Source organism: Chionomys nivalis, chromosome 13 (genome assembly GCF_950005125.1).
Source record: "Chionomys nivalis chromosome 13, mChiNiv1.1, whole genome shotgun sequence".
Taxonomy (NCBI): Eukaryota; Metazoa; Chordata; class Mammalia; order Rodentia; family Cricetidae; genus Chionomys; species Chionomys nivalis.
This window is the reverse complement of record NC_080098.1, coordinates 16,850,080-16,872,734: the sequence shown is the minus strand read 5'-3', so window position 1 is coordinate 16,872,734 and position 22,655 is coordinate 16,850,080. Positions and strand designations below refer to the sequence as shown.

The window sequence follows — 22,655 nt, the reverse complement described above, 5'->3', positions numbered from 1 at the left end:
AGTATGACTTGCTGTGGAATAATGTCACTATGATTGGTTTAATAAACAAGCCGACTGTCTGATAGCTGAACAGGATAAAATTAGGTGGGAAAGCCCAACTGAGAATGCTGGGATGAGGAAGGGCAGAGTTGGAGGAGTCACTAGTTAGACAGAGAACAAGCCAGACACACAAAATGGGATAGAGGTAAAAGCCACAAGGTACGGGGCAGCGCATAAACTAATAGAAATGAGTTAAGTTGTAAGAGCCAGTTAATAACAAGCCTGAGCTATTAACTGAGCATTTATAATTAATATTAAGGCTCAGTGTGATTATTATGAAGGGGCTGCTGGGACACAGAGAAACTCCGCCTACAGTGACTGACATGCTGTATTATAAGAATCATCTTTTGTTGCGAGAGTATGCTGGAAATGAGCGGATACTGGGAGATAATCCTGCAACATGGATGAAGGCTTCACAGTGACAAGGATAACAGCAGAGACAGCCAGCCATTTACAGACCACACAGAACCATTGTGCAGTCACTCTTGCTCTGGACATTGAAAGGTAGATTGTCCTGTTTGCCACCAGGAAAGCAGAGTCTTTCATCTTCCACTCTGTCCTTGGGTAGGAGATTGTGTGCCATTATGTTCAAAATTATGCTGGTGACAATTCATTAGTAGTCCAGGGGCCGCCTGCTGAGGAAAAGTTCTCCCAAGCTCCAGCTTCCCTCTAAACCCAAGTGTCTTAGTTAAGTATTTGGGACATCTCTAGTTCCTTAAAGCTGCAGATCTGTTTTCAGATTTTTCTATTCCTGAGGACTCTGTATTTTGCATATTGGTGTGAACTTTCTGCCCAAATGAAGGTTCTTTTTTTTTTTAAATGCACCTACATATTTTTTTTAGTGCAAGTTAATGGCACTTTATTGTCTATAGTGATTATTGGAATGTATATTCTGTATCCAACAGTGATAAAAACTACATAAAGGCTTTGAAAGCAGTCTTGGAAAGGGGACTAGAACAGAACAAAGTTCTGCACTTCTTAGTTGAGACCCTCCTCCAGCCCCTTTCTGCCCAAACTTAAGAGGGTTGACTAAAATATATTGTATTAGCTCTGCAATTCGATAATAAAATCACACTTTAAAAGCTAGAACTTGTTCAAAATGCCTTTACAAATATTAATGTCACATATATTTAATATTTATGTAGATTTTGAACTCAGATACTCTACCTTCATTTCAGTATGCATATTAGTAGTATTAATAAATCACAAGCCTTTTGAGTCAATAGTATACTCTCCTTTATCCTCTGAAACTTACTGCTTAAACACATTGGTTTTAAAAATCATTTTTGCAAAGACAGGCTAGCTGTGTAGTCCAGGCTGACCTTTAGCTCCTAATCTTCTTGCCTCCATCACCCGAGGCTTTAATTACAGGTGTGCACCAGCGAGAATGCTGAGGTGTCCAATGATATGACAGCATGGTTTCTAAGGGCAGTGTTTCACCTAAAACGAACCCCCATGGGAGTAGTCTGCAGGCACAGGGATCTCTGTGTGTCCAGATATGACAACAAATGACAAGAATGCAAAAAAATAGCCCAAAGCTCTCATTTCTAGCTGACTCTCCTATTAATGATGGCACTTCTACTTCCTCATCCTCTGCCATCTTGTTCTTGCTCCTACTTTAAAAGAAGGCTCATGCTGATTCTTTTGTGCTCTTACTCGTGGGTCCAGATAGCTGAGTATCAACCACTTCTACTTTGCTTTCAGTGGTCATCTTGTTCTTGTTCTCATTTCAGATCCCAACTCCTTCTAAGTCTCCTGTGTTCCTCTTTGTTCAGACTAGTGACTGTTCCAGAAGTCCCGCTTTTAGCATAGTTGTCTTTGGCGTGTGGTTGCTTACCCTGCTCAGATCCAAACAGGGTTAGCCCCGTGCTTAGCATCTGCAACTGTAGGGATATAGCCCCACCCATTGGGGGCGTGTTCGCCTCGGGCTAATGTTTACGGATAAATCTGCCGGGCGTGATCCCAGCAGCCCCTTTTTCTTCTTTTGCTCCGCTGTGCTCTGCGGGAACCTGTGGTCCTGTAAGTCTATTTCCTTATTAAAGCTGTATATATCTATATGATCTGTATGCATTCATTTGAGCCACCACATTTTGGTGCCCAACGTGGGGCTCGAACCCACGACCCTGAGATTAAGAGTCTCATGCTCTACCGACTGAGCTAGCCGGGCGGTGGTGGCGCACGCCTTTAATCCCAGCATTCTGTTTACTCCACCCACCTAAGGGCTGGCCTATAAATGGGCCAAGGCAGTTTCTTTATTAAATGAAAGTAACTCCTCCATCATGCAACGAGCCTTGGTATGCTTTCTGTATTTGGGTAGATTGTCTCTTTTCCTGCCAGCTGGAATACTGACTTCTTCCACCAAAGTTTACTTTTCTGGAGAAGCTGCAAACAGAAGATGGGAAGTTTCATTTGGAAACACAGCCCATTGGCTGTAGAATGTACAGGTGCTAACATGTTGCCTGGGCTTCAGGGATTTCAAACAATACCCATTACTTTCGACTGGACAACATACTATTCTCCCCTACCAAAAGACCCGAAACTGGATCTAGTAGAGTCAGATTTCATTTGAAGTAACTTTTCTAGAGGAGTCATAAGTCTCCTTACTTCAGGATTTATAATAGATATTCCATCACCTGTATCCTAGTGATATATATCATTTGATTCCTCCTCTGTCTCTATCAAGATCTCTCAACCCCATAGAAACAGGAAGATGCAAACATAAACACAATAATATCAATGGCGAAGTGGGAGTTTTTAGTCCTATCAGCCTAGCTCAGCTAAGTAGAGTTTGCAGTCTAGTTTGGAACCTATGTTGCAAAATGTTAAGAGTATATTGTTAAAGTGCTAGAGAGTTTGTGTGTAAATACTATGTTGGACTACAGGTGAAGGAACACTCAGGTCATATAAGGGTCTAGAGGCCAACAGAGACCAAGGGAGAGGTCTGAGTTTTGCAGGTTTGTAGGTGAGCAGAGAGGAATCTTTCGCCATTGACCAAGCTCAGACCTCAAGGAAGTCAAGAGTACATGTAACCCATGGGCGTGCTCCAGAAGTAAAAGTAACTTGGTTTGATGTTATACCATCAGTCAACAAACCTTTTACTGGAACAGAAGTTGCCTTCTTAAAACCATCTATGACTAGTCTGTCAATTTGTCACTTTGCGAACCTGCAAAACAGCTTCAAGAGGTGCCATGTAAACTCTGGGGGAGAGGACTTGGAAAAGGAAGTAAAGGAGGTTTAATAAGATCAAAGGTCTCAGTCACAGTCCCTGCTTCAGCCAGACAACAGGGCTTTTGTTTAGGAGATGTTTTACATAAAGTTCTGTCTGGAGATAACAGGAGGTTTTTCTTCCAAAGGTTTGAAGACCACTAATCCAGGAGCTTGTTCCTAGACTGAGCCTCCTGTAGGGCAGTGCAGTGACTGAAGCAGCCTGGTTGCTCTGTAGACCCGGCTCCCAGGAAAGCATGGCTCTGTACCATCTAAAGGCATAAGGAGCCCCACACAAAGCCTGACGGTGGTTCCTGATGCTCAGAACCTACACCTACTTAGCCTGTAGGCCCAGCAAGCCTATTCTGATGGAATACATACAGTCGAGGCACAGTGCTCTTGGAAACCACACAACTTTTTCATTACAATATTTTGAATCTTTCATTGTGACTTTTTTTCAAAAACAATATATATTCATCTAAAGAAGTTATAATATAAAGGTTCTAAAAAGAAAAACAAATTAACCAACTATAACTATATGATACAAATTAGAGATTTATGACTGATGGGCTCTTGTTACATATTCAGTTAAAGCAACTTATCTTGTGATTTTTCTCCTACAGTGTATAGTGAACTTGTTGTTCTTGTTATTTTTATCAATGATATCACCATTTTTGTTGGTCAAAAATAACTCCATTATATTAATGATTTACATTGCAAATCTTGTTGGGCACCTAGATTTGTGATTTATTCTTTTTAAAAATCTTTCTATTACAGGCATTGTTATTACAGAAGGAAAGGGGCGTGGTTAGAACAAGTCAAGCAATGTTTGTTTGACCCGGGAAGGAGAAGACACATTAAGGGCAGAACACATGTATAGTGCAATGCAAGTAATCTGATTTAAAGTGACCCTGCACTGCGTGGGGGAATTAGAAGGCTCTCAGGGAGGTGAATGGGCAAACAGAAGCTGGGAATGGAAAGAGTTAAGCACCTCTGGACTGTAGCCTAAAGATATCAGGATGATGACTGCAGAGTGTCCTCAGAAGACCCGGAGCATCTGTTCATGCCCAGACTCCTTGGCAACCACGTTGCCAGAAGACAGAGACTACTACAGGCTGGCGGCTCACACAGGGAAATATAGAAGGGGACGGGAAGCCAGGACGGTGTGTGGCAATAGTGGCTGGACTGCATTCGAGCTTTCTGCGTACTCAGAGGCTTGCTGGGGATGAGGTCAGTAGTCTATTTGAGTGGAAAACCTCAGCGCTCTGCAGAGCGAAGGTGGTGCCAGGTATGATGTTGGCAGGGTAAGGTTTTCCAATAAATCTGCTCACAAGGGCCCTAGTCCAGCTCCTTCATGCCTTCGTTTTGACTTACAGCCAGAGGCTAAGCACTGCAGGGACCTTAGTAGCTCAGGTGAATATTTCTTTAGGTTACATGCTCCTGTGTATGATTTCTGATGCAAGGTCCACATAAGATTGTAAGACTTTTAATATATGTAGCCAAATGACTCTCTCCAAATGCTCTAATTAATTTCCTAAGTAGTAGGGCCAGCACGCACGCTTGCCTTCTCAACTTTGTCCTTTACCCTGTTTTTGCCAATTTCAGAGGCAAAATGTATCATATGACTTTCAGAGTTTACATTAGTTAAAATTATAGTGCTAGTCAGCATAGTTTTGTTTCATTGGTAACTTTTAGTTCTTAGTAATGAAGTATGATTTTTTTTCTACTGGGTGGTTATGGCATGAATGTTGGGGAAGCTAAGCTCTGGCTGCCATGGCTACAGCATCAGTGCCTTTCAGTTCTGTCATGGTGGTTCTGATAGAAAGAATTTTTATTTTTTTCTTGGTTCAGGCTACCAATTTCTCCTTATTGGTTTGGGTCTTTGTCATTATGGTTAAAAGTTTTCTTTTTTTCTACATGAAAACTAAGTCTGATGAAGTATAATGAGGAAAAGTTGAACCTGGGTCTGACGGCCACCCTTGCAATCCTAATACTCCACTCTCAGGCGGGAGAACCCTAGGTTGCATGTCAGTCTTTGCTACATAGGGAGACCCTGTCTGTTGAATTGTGTATAGGATATAAATTTGCTAATTCATAAATAGTTAATAAATTAAGTAAAATAATACATTAATTTACTTGACTCAGTAGAGGTTTTCAACTTATGCCTCCTCTATTTCTACTTTTCTGATGAATATAGCATATAAAATCACCTACAGCAGTTGGGAAGATAGGCCAGTAGGTAAGAACACTTGCTTCCTAAGCAAGAGCGTATGAGTTCAAAGCCTCAGCACCCACATAAAAAGCTCGTCATGGCTGTTCGTGTGTTCATGTGTCAGGGAGGCTCCTCATATGTCTGTAACTACAGTACTGTGGCCTATGAGACAGGAGGAACTTGGAGGTTAATGGGAGCCAGCCAGCCAGCCAACTTCAGATTCAGTGTGAAGCTCTGATTTAGGGGCCTTAGGCTGAGTGTGATAGATACTCAGTATCCTCCTCTGTGCTCTGCATGCATGTGTATACTACACACACACACACACACACACACCAAATGAAATTAAAATAAATTCCTTAATAGAGTACATTAAAGATATTAGAGCTAAGTATTCCAGTGGCTGATCTGGAGCTTCTGGGGCCAGATTGAATGCGTGTAGATTGTTAAACAGAAAACCTCACCAGATGAGACTTTGTGTGTCTTGAATTAAGAGCAGCTGTATTCATCCCCAGCTATCTATTAGAATCAATTAAGGGGTCTTGTGTTTTTGAAACCCAGGCTGCATCCAGCGACAGCTAATATGTATTTTGAGCAGCAAGGCTGTGGCTATAACAGTTGTTTTAGAGGCTATATATTATTCTGTTATTTAATGTTCGTACACAGGACTAGTGACTTTTAAAGCTTCCTAGATGGCTTTCAACTGTGAAAATAAGAAAAGGGAGAAATAAACCATGGGTAACTGACCGCGGTGTTGTCACAGCTTCCTCATGCAATAGGATGCACACTTAGTGTGGAGAGCAATAGAGATGGCTGGAGGGGGAGCGTGCAGTTAGGGAAGACCTGGGCTCATGTTAGGGGGAACAGGGGTGATGTAGGCAAGGAGGAGGTTAACAGGATCATGAGAAACTTGTTGGGAACAATGTGGAAAGAATTTCTTCTGCTTCCGATTGGCAGTAGGTGACTTTGTTCAGCAATGCTGAGAAATCTGTACATCAGCTGTAGAAAAGGTGGAATGGGCGAACTGATCCAGCTTCAGCAGCTTGTAGGGAAGGGAGAGAAGCAAGAAAGGAACCCTCCCTCTGGCTGTCTTTCTGATAGGGTTTATCAAAATGTAATTCCCATCTCTCTCTCCTCCTGACTCTCCTCCTCCTTAAACTCCTCTTCCTGTTTCTGAGCTATAGAGTGAACCTATGTCCTTGTATACACTAACCACATGTTCTACCACCAAACTAAATCCCCAGCCCCCAAACATCAAGTCTTAACTGAATGACAATGGTAATACAGTGGGACTTTTAAGTTATTTGTGCTGAACCCAAAGCCACCTGTTAACATATATGAGGGGCCTTAAAAGTCAACCCAAGAGAGTCTCTTCAAGCCTAGTATGCATGTTGCATGCTATACTCTCTCCACTTGGATAGTGAGGCAGGAAGACAGCAAGCGTGGACTATATAGTAAGACATCAAAATAAAAAAACATCTTAAGTGGTGTTTGCTAGACCTCTTCCTTCAGGGCTCAGGGATCTATGCCAAAGAGGAGGCAGAAAGATCGTTAAGTGCCAGACACAACAGGGCTGATGCACAAGGGAACGCACAGGAATTACGACAACACACCCAAGACCTGCACAGGTTCAAACCAGACAAAATCCCAGAGCTGAGAAGGGGAAGTGGACACAAAGTCCCACTCCCACACAGGAGGCTCTCTGTGACTGATACCTTCTGCCAAGCCAAGTGTTTTCTCTAACCGAGTGCCATTGGGTATCTCAGCTACTCTTGAGGGCAGGTCCTGTGCCAAGGAGTAGTTGGCTAACCCATGTTTTTTTTTGTGTGCACTTTTTGTTTTATATTAGTTTGTCTTATTGGGTTTTTTCATTGTTTACTTACTTTTGATTTCTGTTTTTTGTGGAGTTGAGAGAAAGAAAGAACATGAAGCTAAGTGGAGAGGAACTGGGAGGAGCTGGGGGAGGAGAAAGAATATAATCAAGCCGGGCGGTGGTGGTGCACGCCTTTAATCCCAGCACTTGGGAGGCAGAGGCAGGCAGATCTCTGTGAGTTCGAGGCCAGCCTGGTCTACAAGAGCTAGTTCCAGGACAGGAACCAAAAAAAAAAAAAAAAAGCTACGGAGAAACCCTGTCTCGAAACCCCCCCCCCCAAAAAAAGAATATAACCAAAATGTAGTGTGTATGAAAAAGTGAATTTAAAAATTGAGAGTACATATGTACTCACTGATTCAAACACAGGAGGCAGACACACTCTGCCCCCTGTAAGCTTTTGAAAGCGCCCCAGGCCACTGAGTTTCTACTCTGATGAGACTGCCTGGAGACAGGAAGTAGTGGGGATTATGGCAAATACCACTTCAACTCTGAGGGACTAGATCCAAATCCAAAGGACTTAATTACCTCCCAATTTTTTTTAGAATGCAGCTCATCCCACCTTAACTAAATTGAATATAAAACACGTGGTTTTATTTAAAAAGGTTAAAAGAAGCAAAGTGAGAAAAGGTGTCATTTTCTGTTCTGGTGCAGCCAGTGGGGATTCAGGAAAGAAGAATGGTGTCAAAGTGAAGGATAGGGATACCAGAGGGCAATGGGGTGAATATACTCACAATAGATTGTGTATACGTATTAAACCCCCACAAACAGGAAGGGGCACAGGTTTTTTTTTCTGAATAAAAATGCCATTTTGAGTTCCTCTTTGCTTCTTCTTAAGGAATAGCTTATTAAACAATATGCACACATACAGTGTGAGCTGGGTTTCTATCATGTGTGGTTTTGCAATTGCTTGGGACTGAGTCTGAGGAACACTGTGTTCAGGGCTATGCCAAGAATGAGTCTGTTTCCTTCCTTGCTGTCCCTTTGCTACAGAGAAGGAAGTTTCAGAACACTGTAGTTCTAGGATATTTTTTTTTTCCTTTTCTGGAGAAATAAGTGACCATTTCCAGGACTATGGGGGAGAGTAGAGTGACATTTCTGATTTTGTCTCCTAATGACGCACTGGCTGTCAGTATGAGAGCTCCAAGCATCGGCCTCATGCCAGCAGACATAGGGCATTAGTGCTAAATTGCCTTGAGTTTAGGCTCCATTTGATTAGGTTGGCTCTGTGTGTGTGTGTGTGTGTGTGTGTGTGTGTGTGTGCCATGCGTGCACGCACACAGGCATGTGTCTGGAGGCCAGAGTTCAATCTTCTCTGTTGGTTCTCAGGAACTGTTCTCCTTGAATTTTGAGACCTAGCCTCTTACCGGCTTGGGGCTCACTAACTGGGCTAGGCTGGCTTGTTAGGAAGTCCCAGGGATCTGCCTGCCTCTGACTTCCCAGTATGAAGATTAGCATGCACCAACTCTTCCCCAGATTTGTATGCTGGCATTGGTCAAATTCAGCTCCAAATGCCAGCAAACACGTGCTGTGCCCCCTGAACCATCCCCACAGCTTCAGCCTTAAATGCTTTGAACAGTGTGTTACAAAATGCTTACTTTTGCCTACAGTGGGCAAAGAGCCATAAACAATTATAGCATAGAAAGCAAGACTACAATATACTTTGCCATATACTTTGGAAATAAATATTAAGATTTTCAGAGGATTAAAAGTAAAGGGATATAAAGAATGCAGTGTGTATTCCTTTACGATAAAGAGCAAGCCCCGTTTTCTACAGCTATATTAGCCGAGACAAGTTTAAGATGCCAGGCTCGGGCTATTGAATTTCCATGTCTCCATGTTCTTACCTAAGACAAGTGGGGACTGTTTGCACAATGAGCACATGTTCGCTCCTTGTTTATGTTGTGTGCATGTGGAAGGTGGCATCCTATCTCTGGAAACCTTGTTTTCCTTCTGCTCTGTTTCCACCACAGCACCCATTTCACTGGGTGTGTATAGTTGGTCTGGGGGAAATGAGGAAAAGCTGCTTTCTATGAGCTTACAGTCTTCTGGGAATAGTAAACACATCAGCACTTTCATTCCCTGGCTCCAGGACCCTCAGCGCTGCTCGAATCTGAGAGGCCTCTGCAATCGGGTGAATGACAGCTGCTGCCGGTGGAATCTCTCTGTCTTCCTGGGTTCTGTGGGGCTATACAAATGCTGCACTATGCTGTTGTTCTTTTCTGGGTCCAAGTCCCTGCCGCATCTCTCACCACAGAGCTACATAGTTTCTCAGACCACTGTGCCAGCTTTTCCTGATGTTCTCAAGGGCTTGAGAAGGGACTCAGTCATACAGCCTGTGTAAGAAGGGGCCCGGGGCCGATCTGAGTGATAGAGACTATGCAGGACTCTGGAGTGCTTTTGTCTGCTGAGTCAGGGGCGTTGTTTTTGGACCATGCTTTCATGCTTTGGCTTGCTACCTTACTGTGAGTTGTTTCTTTCCCAGGAGGTTCGTTGTTCCCCGGTGCTAACAGACTCCAGAGTATGTGTAAATAAAGCTGAAATGGGTACTCTGAAGGCAGGGAATGAGTTCATTTTCCTGTGTGTCACCATTTGTCACTCAGATTGGGGCTCCTATCAGCATTTCTAACTCTAGTCTCTGTCTAGACACTTGAATCCCCCAATTATTTGCAACAATACAGGACATACTAAGTGTTTCACCTTCAGAGGTTAAAAATACTTGGCACGCTATTTTACATTATATATATATATCATATTTAGGAATACATATGCTATAAATGTATACTATTGTGATTTTTCTGTTTATACACATAGTAAAGCATCCCTATTTTCCGACCTTATTTTAATTGTGGAGGAAGGCCAGAACAGCCTGTATGAGAAGCTAGGGGCTAGGAAGTTCTGATCTGGAAGCTTTTTCAACATTCAAAAAATGGAATCCCTCTTTCCAAACACGGTTGCACCAAGTTTCAGCAGTTCTTGGTCAGTGTTAGACCCATCTAAACCTCCAACCTTCCAGTTGTACCCTTAGATAAGAGTCCCTTTAACAGTTCCCACTGCCTAAAACCCAGAGATGGCACATGCTTTTATGAGCAGTCTCGTGCAGTGCTCAACAGGGAACTGAAAGTGGACACTGGGCTTTCTGAATTTTCTGAATAACAATGCATCCTCTGTTGCATGGAATTGGCGCAGCTATTTCACAGCTAGGAATGTGTGCTCATGAGCCCTTCCCAAAACCATGGTGGGCTGGTTGCCCTGAGTTGTTGCTCCTTTTCTTCATTGCCGTCATTCTCATGCCTTCTTCTTCCTCTCCTTCTCTTCCACCTCTTGCTTTTCGCTCTCCCCCCCTTCATCATTTCGGGGGAAATTTCACATGGTTTTGGAAACAGTCAATATTGTGTTGGTCACTTTTTATCCAGCTGCTCTAGAACTCTAAGTGGGGAAGCTGACTTCTAGTTTTGTGTTTGTGTGTATATACATGTTCATATGTATGTGTGCATGTGTGTATGTGTGTGATTGTGCGTAGGCACATGTGTGTGTACATGTGGAGAGCAGAAATCAATGTCAGGATGTCCATATCAGTCATCTACCTAGTTTTTTTTTTTTTTTTTTTTTTTTAGACAGGGTCTCTCACTAAATCTAGAGCTTGCCAGTTTTGCTAGACTGACTGGCCAGTTTGACCCCTCATGATTTTCCAGTCTCTGCCTCCCCAACATCCTTTATGTGGGTTCTTGGCATCAAAACTCAGGTCCTCCTGCCTGCATAGCAAACACTTTAGCTAAGAACCACCTCCCAGCCCCTGATTCATAGTACTTGCCAGTTTCTGTGTTGTAAACATACCTACAAAAAACAATGCACAAACCAAGAGGAATCCCTGACTACTGATCACAGAATTGGGAGTTGGTACACACTGTGAACTCTTGTTGGAGGGTATAAGCTCTCTCTACTCCAGATATTCTATCTGTGGGGATCTGGGGTGCATTCTTCTTTGTGGTGAGGATGGGAAAATACAAGGAATCATCTCATGATGTTGTTAAGACAGCCGTGTTACCCTATTTCTCAAACTTTTGGACTTTCCCCATAGGCATGAAGCTACCCACAACCACAATGTAACAAGCTTCTACTACTGTTTGTTTCACCTTCTTGATTTTCTGTTCTTCTCCAATATTTTTGCCTTTTGTTTTTAAACACATCTATAGCTGTTGTAGGGGTCACACACTAGTCAATATTCTTAGACATCGACCCAGTCCTACTTTGAAGGGGCCTTGTGAGGTAGGAGGCACCCCCCATCATTGGTTAGTTGGCATTATTGTTTGTCTTTCCTGCCTCAAGGAGTCTGTAGTGTTAAACTCGCAATGCCCGTTATTTCCTTTGGCACACACTCAAATATGTTGCCTTCTTTTCCTCCTGTCTTCTAAAAGTGTTCTGAAACAAGCTTTGTGACTGCCTGTTTTTTCTTAAAGAAATATTAAAACAACAGTCAATTTTCTGTAGTTTCTCACAATATTCTGTGTGAATCATAGATTAGTTTTCTTTAGAATGTGTTATTCTTGGAGAAAAAAGTTTAGAGATTGTTGAAAGACTAATACCATTTTTTTTTCTGAGTAATTCTTTGTGTCTGGATAATCAAGCTCTTACTGTCAGTTGTGCCTTTGCTGACCTCACTGGTCCTCTTTGACCTCTTTTCTCCTTTATGTGGGCTTTCTCTCGCTCAGATCCTTTTTTTAAAGTTTCTACTACCTAATTCAGAATAAAGTCTGAAACATTAATCTTGGCTCCAAATGTTTTATTTAATCTATGTCTACCACAGAGATTGTATATAGTTTTTACGGGATTGGGACTCTAGTTCTGTTCTTTCTGCTTGTGGATTTTGTGACACTGGAAATAGCACTTAATCTCTCTGTATCCTACTTCACTCACCATTGTAAGGCGAAAACAATGTTCTTCATATGGTTGTGTTTTTTCTTTTTAAAACAAAGAGCTTATTCAGTCACAGTCCAGCTGGCCTTGGTGAGCTCCCAATAGATCAGACCCACTGTCTCAGTGGGTGGGTGCACCCCTCGAGGTCCTGCCTTCCTTGCTCATGTTCTCCCTCCTTCTGCTCCTCGTTAGGACCTTGGGAGCTCAGTCCGGTGCTCCAGTGTGACTGAAAAAGCATGGGATAAAACCGGACTCTCTGAACATGGCGGACAATGAGAGCTGATGAGAGGCCAAGGACAATGGCACGGGGTTTTGATCCTACTTCATGTTCTGGCTTTGTGGGAGCCTAGACAGTTTGGATGTTCACCTTCCTAGACCTGGATGGAGTGGGGAGGACCTTGGACTTTCCACAGGGCAGGGAACCCTGACTGCTCTTGGGGTTGGAGAGGGAGGAGAAGAGGAGTGGGGGGAGGGGGAGAGGGGCGGGAGGAGGGGGAGGGAAATGGGAGGCGGGGAGGAGGCGGAAAATTTTTTTCAATAAAAAAATAAAAAAAAAAAGAAAAAAATACAAAGAGCTTAGAATTGTGCCTGATGCACAGAAGAAAGTAAGTCAGCTCCCCACGGCATTTCTATTCTGCTTTTCCAGTCTCTCAGCAACACGTTTCATTTCTGATAACTGAAGGATATTCCCATTTCCTGTCAAGTTCCTTCTGCATCTGTCACTGCTCAGAGGAGCTCTCCCCTTGACTCCTGTGGCTATTTGGAGACCCCCATGATTGCATTTCATCACAGACTATACAGTTGCCTGTCTTCCCCACCAGCCATGGTTTCTGCTTCTACAGATTCATCAACCTTACATCAGAAATGTTTGAGAGGTCTGGGGTGATGGCTCCGTGGGAAATGTGCTTGCTGTGCAGGCAGGCAAACCCAAGTTTAAACCCCTAGAATCCATGTATAAAAAGTCAGGGACTTGTAATCCCAGAGCTGGGACAGTGGAGACGAGAGAATCTTTAAAATTTGCTGGCCATTAGTTCTGGCTGAATCTGTTAGCTCTAGGTTCAGTGAGATATTCTGCCTGACAAAAAAATAAGGTAGAGAGCAAGTGAGTAGGGTACCCACTTGCTAGTGTGCACACACGGGAGCACAACTGAGTACAACACCCATTTGCTAGTGTGCACACACAGTTCGACATATCAAAAAGCAAATGCCTGAGAAAAACTACAGGTGCATTGACCACACACTGAATTATTTTTATCATTCCTTAAAAAATATATATCATAACAACCATAGGACATTCTTGCTGTATCATATTTACTAGGAATAGAGAGAAGATTTAAACTCTACAGGAGGATATAAATAACTTATTTGTAAATGTTGCATCATTCTTATCACGAGCTAGAACGTCCTTGGATCTGGCATCCCGTGAACATTCTAGGAACCAATCCCATGGGATGACTGTACTTTCCTTTTCAAGTTTCACCATCGTGTATTATTTTATCCTAGTTGCTTTGACTACAGGAGACTCAGCGTCTTTACTTTGAGCTGCATTTCCATGCCATTTGCTTCATTATTTTCTAAAGTCTAACTTAGGCCTGGTGCAGTGATTTTGTTTATCTGGTTGCCCTTTTTACTTTTTGAGACAAAATCTTGCAGCATAGATTTGCATTGCTTTTACATTGTTACATTGCTTTGCAGACTGCCCTTGAATTCATGGTGATCCTCCTGCCTCAAACTCCTAAGTGTTAGGATTATGAGTGTACACACCATGCCCAGCTGCTATGTGGTTCTCTAACATTTGTTTGATCAGAAGAGGCAGTTGGGTGTCTAATTTGTGACTTTTAGTATTCACTTCATTCCTGGCTTTTTAAGTTCCCTTCCCCATGCTCCTCCTGATCACTTTTCTTCATTCTATGTACATAATGTATTGCCTTCTTTTCTTTGTAAGAGGAATACATATCACCTAAAAGTGCTTCACTACCAATTTTCTCTGGTGTATCTTATTTTCTCCACAAAAGCCTTCACAGACATCAGGGGAGTAAGTGAGAAGCAGAAATAAATCAATACAAGTAAACGGTAAAGTAAAGCAGGCAAAAATTACACCTGGCCGGGAGGTGGTGGCGCACGCCTTTAATCCCAGCACTTGGGAGGCAGAGGCAGGAGGATCTCTGTGAGTTCGAGACCAGCCTGGTCTACATGAGCTAGTTCCAGGACAGGCTCCAAAACCACAGAGAAACCCTGTCTCGAAAATCCACCCCCCCCAAAAAAAAATACACCTGAAATGTTTCGCTGTTATCAAAATAATGCTGTTTAATTGTTCATTTAGTACAGTGAAGACAGAAAGCTATTTCAGCCACTAACACAAATTCACTATGGTTTTCAATTTGTTTAGGGCACCTTGAACCTCCCAGGGAATGAGTATATTGTATTCTCTAAGCTTCATTATGCTCATACACATACAGCTTTGACCAAACAGAACCAATAACTACAGCAAGAAAAGGAATGTCAGCTGTAAGAAGACATTTAAGCAGTGTTAACATGGGAAGGATGTTAGTCCTGGGCCCAGATGTGAACTCACGGTGTTTCTGTTCTTGGTAGTCCACTGCTCCTCTGCTCCAATGGCCCAAATGATTCTTGGCCTTTTCACCCCTTTTACCCCACTGGAAGACAGAGAGCTCTACTTCATAGTTTGAGCCAGTCACCCTGGAAATCAGGATGACATCCCCAAATCTAAACTAGTCTCCACTGAGCTGGCATGGCATGTGGTGTTTCCAGACCCAACTTCAACAAATACATACAGACTCCTACTATCTCTTCAAAACCAAACACTAGCTGAGAACTCGGTGTTCTGAACAACAGCTCTTCTGAGATAGTTCAACTCTCAGCGACCATTTATGATGAGTTAATGTATCACTTCTTACAGTGCCACTTCCTGGCCTTGAAACAAGCTGAGTTTGCAACCATTTGTCAAGCTGGCAATGTGCACGGTGTTCTTGATGTTGGCAAAAGATTTTTTGTTTTTCTTTTTATTGATGTGCTGCAATCCTATTCAGCTCATAAATATCCCCTTGGCTTTCTCTGTCCTCTCTTCCCCTCTCTTACTGGTCCCCTCCATCCTCTCGAATAGGGACCCCCTTCTGCTTTCTTGTAATATATATCCCAGTACTTTTGTTTTGCACCTCCCTTTCTTTTTACAACTTTCAAGATTTAGTTGTTCATACAAACAACTTTGTCTTCTAAGTGGAGCAAAGGAGAATTCTCTATGGCATCACATACTCTAAGAAATAAAATTTCTCTTGACTTCTTTCATATATATATGAAATGTGCATATGAAATATATGCATGTGTTATATAGTGAAAAATAAAACCTTTTTAAGGGGGAGATGTAGCACCCTCATCTATTCACCTCAGATAGGGATCCCACAACAGAACAAAGAACAGATACCACCAAAGTCCAGCTTGGTGAACCAATGAATTTAACTGGGGTTACTTACAGGAATATGGTTGAGTGGTTACTTACAGAAGCAGAAATGACTCAAAGACAGCTGTGTCACCAAAGCCCATCCCACTGTGGGTAAATGACTCAAAGACAGCTGTATCACCAAAGCCCAACCCAGTATGGGTAACAGCTCACAAAAGTTGGGAACCTGGAGCATACTGCACAGCCTCCAGGCAGCTCAACAGTTTGGAAGAGTGTCTTTCCTGGGTGCCTCAATTGGTCTAAATCTCTTCCAGGTAGCTTCCTCTGACTACAGAGTCTTCTTTGCAACTCAGTTTCCTTAGTCTGAGAGGGACTCTCAACTTTGTTTCCTCCAGGAGGGAGGGGCCTAGTGAATCTGGTCAGCTTCGGGGACTTCCTAAAGCTGTTTTGAGTTCTTTGCCTCCCTGCTTAAAGAGCTTCCCTAGAGGAGGGACTGTTTCAATCATGGAGGAAACTTACTCAGCATATACATAGACAGCTCAGAGGTCACCCTGAGCTCCTGTGTTTTTGAAACAAGATTCCCCACAGGTTTGGTCCTTGATAATTTTGATAGGCTGGCTGCCCATTAAATCCTTGTTGCCTGTCTCCATCTATCCACATCCAGAAATCTTTTTGAAAAATGTGACTTCTGGGACCAAACCCTAGTTGGCATGTTTTCACAGCAAGTACTCCACCAATTGAGCTATCTTTTCAACAGTCTACTGAATTCTTTAAAAGTTGGTGACATATAGAAGAAAACATCTGAGTTTAAAGAGAGAATTTTACAGATTTTTAAAGCCGTAATAAGTTATGGAATGTCACATTTTCTTAGTATTGTTTGTGAAATGCTACCTATTCAAGCCACTGTGGCTTCTAATTTGGGTAAAGAGGTACCTAGGGGTTACAGACAAGTACTAGATCCATGTTCTTATGGATCCCTAACACCCAAGCAGAAAACCAGGCACTGGGTTGCTGAGGTAGGTACAAGAGAAGGGTATGGAGAAGGACAGACCTGAAGCTTATGACCAACCAGCCTTGGCAAACCAGTGAGCTCCAGGTTCAGTGAGAGACCTTTCCTTAAAAAACAAAACAAAATAAATAACTGGTAGCAATAATAAGTAAAATTGTTAGAAATATAAGTTACTAAGGCTTCAATAACATGAAAACTGATCATAAAATTGGAATAACCAGAGTACACAACATGCACAGAAAAACGGTAAGACATGGGAATTCGTTGTTTACCTTTTGTGAACAAAAAAATCAAAGAGAGAGAACAAACATCAAGTTAGGTTGTTAGCAAGGTGGGGGAGATCTGGGAGGAGTTTGAGGAAATGAAAGAATGTAGTCAAGATAAATTGTCTGAAAAAAATTTTAAATAAAAAATTAAAAAAAATGTGGAAAACACTGATCTATGAACATAACCAAATGTCTTTAGGAGTTATTTTGTTGCTACTTCTTTTCTCCAGAACAGTAGAATTTGGTTTTACCCTAAGTTCCTGGACTGTCTACTCTCTGGTTCTTGATCACCAAAGCTGTTGCTCAGCCACAGTCAGAGAATACAAAGATCTACACCCAGATATTATGCAGAGAGTGAGAGACCTTGGAACACTCAGCCCTAAATGGGAAGTCTCCATCTAATCCCTACCTGCAGGGTTCAGGGAACCCCCCTGAAGACAAGGCTGAAAAACTATAAGAATCAGAGGCGATGGAGGACACCAGGATAACAAGACAGAGCTCATGTGAACTCACAGAGACCAAAGCAACACGCACAGGGCCTGCATGAGTGTGCACCAGGCCCTGTGTGTATATATTACGGTTTCCAGTTTGGTGTTTTTGCGGGATCCATGAGTGTGTCTCTAGTTCTTTTGCCTTCTCCTGAACTCTTTTCCTTCTGTTTGTCTTGTCCAATTCCAATGTATTAGTTTTTGTTTTATTTTATTATACTATATTTTGTTATTATCTTGGAAAATCCTGGTTTTTTTCTAATGAGAGACAGAAAGGGAGTAGATCTGAATGGAGAAGTAGGAAGGAACTGGGAAGGATAGAAGGAGAGGAAACTGTAATAAAGATATATTACGTAAGAAAAAAGTCTATTTTTAACAAAGGGAAAAAATTACATTTTATTTTTTAAAAAAAGAGAGAAAGAAAGTGAACAATTGTGGAAGGCTCCTAAAGTTGACCTCTGGCTTCTAAATGTACACACACACACACACACACACACACGCATGCAAGCACACATACACACATGCACATACTCACCCAGTCATATACACATATAAACAAAAGAGAAAAAAATTTAGTCTTTGTAGTTTATAAAAATACTTAGTTCGAAAAATCACAGAGGTTTATTGAATACCTAATAAATACTCTTAACTTAGTAACTAAGTGTCTTAGTCATGAATCAAGATTTACTTCTCTCACAATGTTTTCACGTTGAGTCCAACAAGTTTTTCTTGACACTGTCTCTTTAACTTTCAGTTCTTCCTCCCTAACATTCCCTTTACCTTCTGTCTTCTGAGGCAGCAGGACCTCTCAGGATGTTTTTCCAGTAAACTGTGCCAAGCTGATAAAATCTTAGCAACAACAACAACAACAAAAAAGATGTTTAAGTGACTGGGTGTTTGGCAAATGGTGTGCTATAGGGCTCAGGAGGTAGCTCAGCCAGTGACAGGCTTGCAAGCATGCGTGACTTCCTGACTCAGTACCCAGAACCCACATACAATCTGGACATGGGGCTAGAGAGATGGCTTAGCAGGTGAGAGCACTGGCTGCTCTTCCAGAGAACAGGGGTTTGGCTCTTAGCACCTACATGGTGGCTCACAACCACCTGTAACTCCAGTTGCAAGAGGTCTAATGTCCTCTTCTGGCCTCTGTAGGCACTAGATACATGTGTGGTAGAGACACACATGTAGGCAACATACCCATACAAATAAAATAAAATAAACAACTCTCAAAGAAATGTAAAAATATTGGCTATTGTAAGTACTTGTAAGCCTAACACTGGCGAGGTGGAGACAGGTAGATTTTCTTGGTATTTCTGCCTATGCAGTCCAACCCTGTTCTCAGCGAGAGATTTCGCACCATAAACCAAGGTGGGCATCCCTGGAGGAACAACACTCAGAGTTAACTGCTCCCATCCACATGCATACATCTTTGCACACACACATTCATCTTTACACACACACACACACACACACACACACAGAGTGTGACAGTGATCAGGTATCTTCCCATTCATCTAACAAGTGTATGGGTTAACATACAGTCTCTTGACCCAGACATGATAGTTCAGCCGACCAGTCCTGTTGGCTGCTTCTTAAACTCCTGGGGAAAAACAGCTGAATTATTTTCATGATTCTCTGTGGGTCAAACAGATTCCTTCTTAGTACTGAACTTCCCTGCTAAGGAATTGAGGTTCAGTCAGTCTTGAGAGCCTGTTTCTCCTTACAGAGTGACAGTCTTGAACTGGTAAGCTTGTCAATTCACTTGGTTTTCCTACTTATCTTTTATAATTAGCGCACACTGTCTTGCTTCTACATTGACAATAGCAGCCACGCTGTTAAAAGTCTGTCATTTGGAGTTGAGCGATTCACGCAGAGGGTTCCACCTCTGCCACTGAGTTTGAATCTGAGCATCATTTAGCCTCATGGGCTTCAGATGCTAGATCTGTAAAATTGACTGATAGTCATTTCTTCATTTGTTTCAAGGAGCCAATAACTAATCAATTATGCCCTTTTCTGTCAAAATGTGAAAATAACTTAGGTTCCATATCCAGAAAAAAATGCCACAGTGCCAAGAATTTCTGATTTTTTTAGTATGTCACTCAGTTATTGTTTTTCCCATGTCAAAACTTTAGACTTTTAAGGATTAAAATTTAAAAGATTTGTTTTCGTTACGTGTCCGTACCTGTGTCGATGGATGTGCATGTGTGGATGCAGGTGCACACTGAAGACGGAGGACTGGAGGCTCCCTTGAGATGCAGGTGCTGATATGGTGAACCACCAGACATGGGTGCTGGGAACCAAACTCAGGTTCCTTGGACCCTCTGGAGGAATGAGACAAATCATCTCTTCAGTGCAGGCATGCTTCTGCCAAGATGGGCATTCAGAGGACAGAGAACTTTTGGTAGTCAATTCTGGGCATTGAACTTAGGTCATCAATGTTGCCTGACAAAGGATTTTACTCACTGATCAATATTACCTTAGCTGTCTGTCTGTCTGTCTGTCTTCTATCAATCATTTATCACCTATCTATCTGCTATATTGTCTTTTTTTGAGACAGGCTCTTGCTTTGTACCCTAGATTAGCCTACATTTTGCCATCCTCCAACCTCCATGTCCTCCTTCCCATATGGGATTATAGGGCTGCCATCAAACTCCGTCTAGTAACAAGTAAATTAAACATTTTTAGAGTAAAGAGGTACTTAAAATGCAAATTGATCAATGTTTTTCAGGTTATGAAGACAAAAACATCTATGTAACATCTTTGCAGCAGATAAAAACTGTGACGGAACAGGTGGGACGTGGTGGCGAGAATCCTGCACCTGCCCAGACAGCCAAGCCTACCATGATGTCCCCACCTCACACCAACATGGGTGCGCTGGCGGGGCCCATAGAACCCTATTTTGACTCCGGAATCCGGAGGACGATGTCTCACGGAGATGTCCGGGCCCAGCTGTTTCTGAGAAGCTTCCTCACATGGTCGGACACTATAGAAATGATGCGTGTGGCTGGGCTCCCACAGGTGTACAACTCGGGCTGGGTGTACCCGGTCTACATATTCAGTTTTATATCTCTCCTTCGAATGGTCTTCACCCCTAAGAACCCTCTTCTCGGCTTCCTGGGTGTCCTGCTGCAGGATTTCCCCTTTATTTTCCTTAGGCTCAGCTTAATCGTTACCCTGGGGACGATCACGCCAGTACTGGGCCTTTGTAAAAACATCCTAGTGACTATCTCCTATATCTACTTCAATCACTTAACCAAGCTCAGGCCTTTCTCAGCCTTTGAAACCTCTCCTTTTTAAGCAGCCAATGTTAAGAGTCAGCCCTCTCGATTGTAAAGTCTTTCCAGGTATAAGATGTTGCACCATATAGAATTAACCACTTCCAAACCTTAAATACATCTAAATGGTGCTACATTGATGCAAAGTCATATTCCTCCGAATTGCCTCTTCCGGGTTTCTAGAAACCTTAGTCGTTAATTTTAGTCATGTCTGTCCCACTTTTTGCTATAAATAACCCCTCAATAAAGCCTTTTTCAGTGGTGGGAACCGCGAGCTAGCTTAAGAATGAGATTTTTATCACATGTACATTGAAGAACTTTTCATGGCTTAATATGGCTTAATTAACTGAAATTATTTAAAAAAAATAGCCTGAAGATATTGAATAGACTTTAGAGTTTGCTTGAAAATCCGAAAACTGTAGCTTTAGGGTCTCCTTCAAAGCATTCAATGACTCCCACTGCCCCATGTGTTTGTGTTTTGTTTTCAGCAGTGAGAACTGAACCAGGGCCCTGGGCACACTATTTTAGCACTCTACCAATGAGCTGCATCCTTAGTCTTAGAAATACATTATTTTTTTGCCCTACTACAGTGACCTCTATTCAACTCATTGTGTAAAAAAGCAAAAAAACCAAAAACACAGAAAACAGGGGACTTTAGCTGACGCCAACACAGCCGGGCTTCATTAAGGCCTCTCAGGCTAGTATGCAGGGCAGTGCTTCTGTGTTGAGTGTAATGGAGACAAGGTGCACTGTGATTCCTAGATAAAGTTTATAATGGAAACCATAAACTGAAGACAAAGTGTAAACAGGTAATTATGGAATTTGATGCTGTCATAAAAAAAATCCAGTACAAGCCATATTGAAAACGATAGCTTGAAGTTAGCGTGATGGTAAAGGTGTGTTATCTTGTACTAGGTCATGAGTATCTTTGTGCTTTATGATCATGATATGGTCATGATCTCTGCACATGCTGTGCTGGCACAGATGTCGCAGCCACAGCAGAAGGTCTCGGTTACGAGAGGGTTGTAAGAGGGTTATGTGTGCAGGGCAATGACTCACGTCACCAGCTCCTCCTTGATCCATGGAAACAAGAAGCTTATGAATACATGGATAATCTGAGCGTTCCTGGTCTCTGCACTGAGGTCCATGGGCACTTTCTCCAGTGTCTCATGGAAATCACACTACAGAACAAGTCTACGTGTAATTGTTAAGCCTTGCTTGCCCTCTCTGTCATTTGGGGCTGGTTCCTTGAGTGCTATCCTTGAATAGATGAACACAATATAAATACCTCTGTAACAGTGTTGGGTGATTGGAGGATTTGGAACACTCTCAACACAGTGTTTGGTAAATAATAACACCTTAATGGATGCCACATTCCTGCCCACCCTCTGGGAATAATAGTTCATACCTAGCGTTTGTGAGGCATAACATGGAAGATCTTAAGGTTACCCTGACTACTAGTTCTTTTTAATCAGTTACTCTTGTAGTCAGTTGTGAATGATCTGTTAAATATTTAGATGAAAGTGAGAGTGAGAATTCATTCTTCCATTTGGACAGAACTTCTATGAGTTTTCAAATAACCCAGACTATAATACTTTGTTTCTTTCTTTTATTTTCATGTTTTGTTTTGGAATCAGGGTCTTAGTACGTAGCCCAGGCTGTTCTGAACTCACTGTGTAGCTCAGCTTATATGAACTCTCCCCACCCTCCTGCCTCTACCTCCCCAATGCTAGAATTACAAGTATGTGCCTTCCACCCAACACAGGGTCTTTTTATTTTGCATTGCTGACGGTTAAACACAGCCTCTCCAGCTCCCCAGTACCATATAAGCCATCTGTCACTAAATCAAACCCTTAGACTGCACTTTTTGTTTTTGAAAGCATTTGATTATATATTTACTTTTCTTGGTTCCTCATTAACTTGTCAAACTTGTAAGAGAAAGCCCGAGAACGACATGGTT

General features: G+C 42.3%; 1 protein-coding gene and 1 non-coding gene across 2 annotated transcripts in view; one reads left to right on the top strand and one right to left on the bottom strand.

Annotated features, from left to right (window-relative positions):
- Positions 1–20,717, top strand: part of Tmem236 (transmembrane protein 236) — a 47,418-nt gene extending 26,701 nt beyond the window's left edge. The window contains exon 4 of the mRNA XM_057786891.1: positions 20,149–20,717. Within this exon, the coding sequence (XP_057642874.1) occupies positions 20,149–20,717 (569 nt within the window). The remainder of the gene's footprint in view (positions 1–20,148) is intronic.
- Trnak-cuu (transfer RNA lysine (anticodon CUU)) lies at positions 2,134–2,206 on the bottom strand. Its single transcript has one exon. It is a non-coding gene; the product is annotated as a tRNA-Lys (tRNA).
- Positions 20,718–22,655: the final 1,938 nt, after the last annotated feature.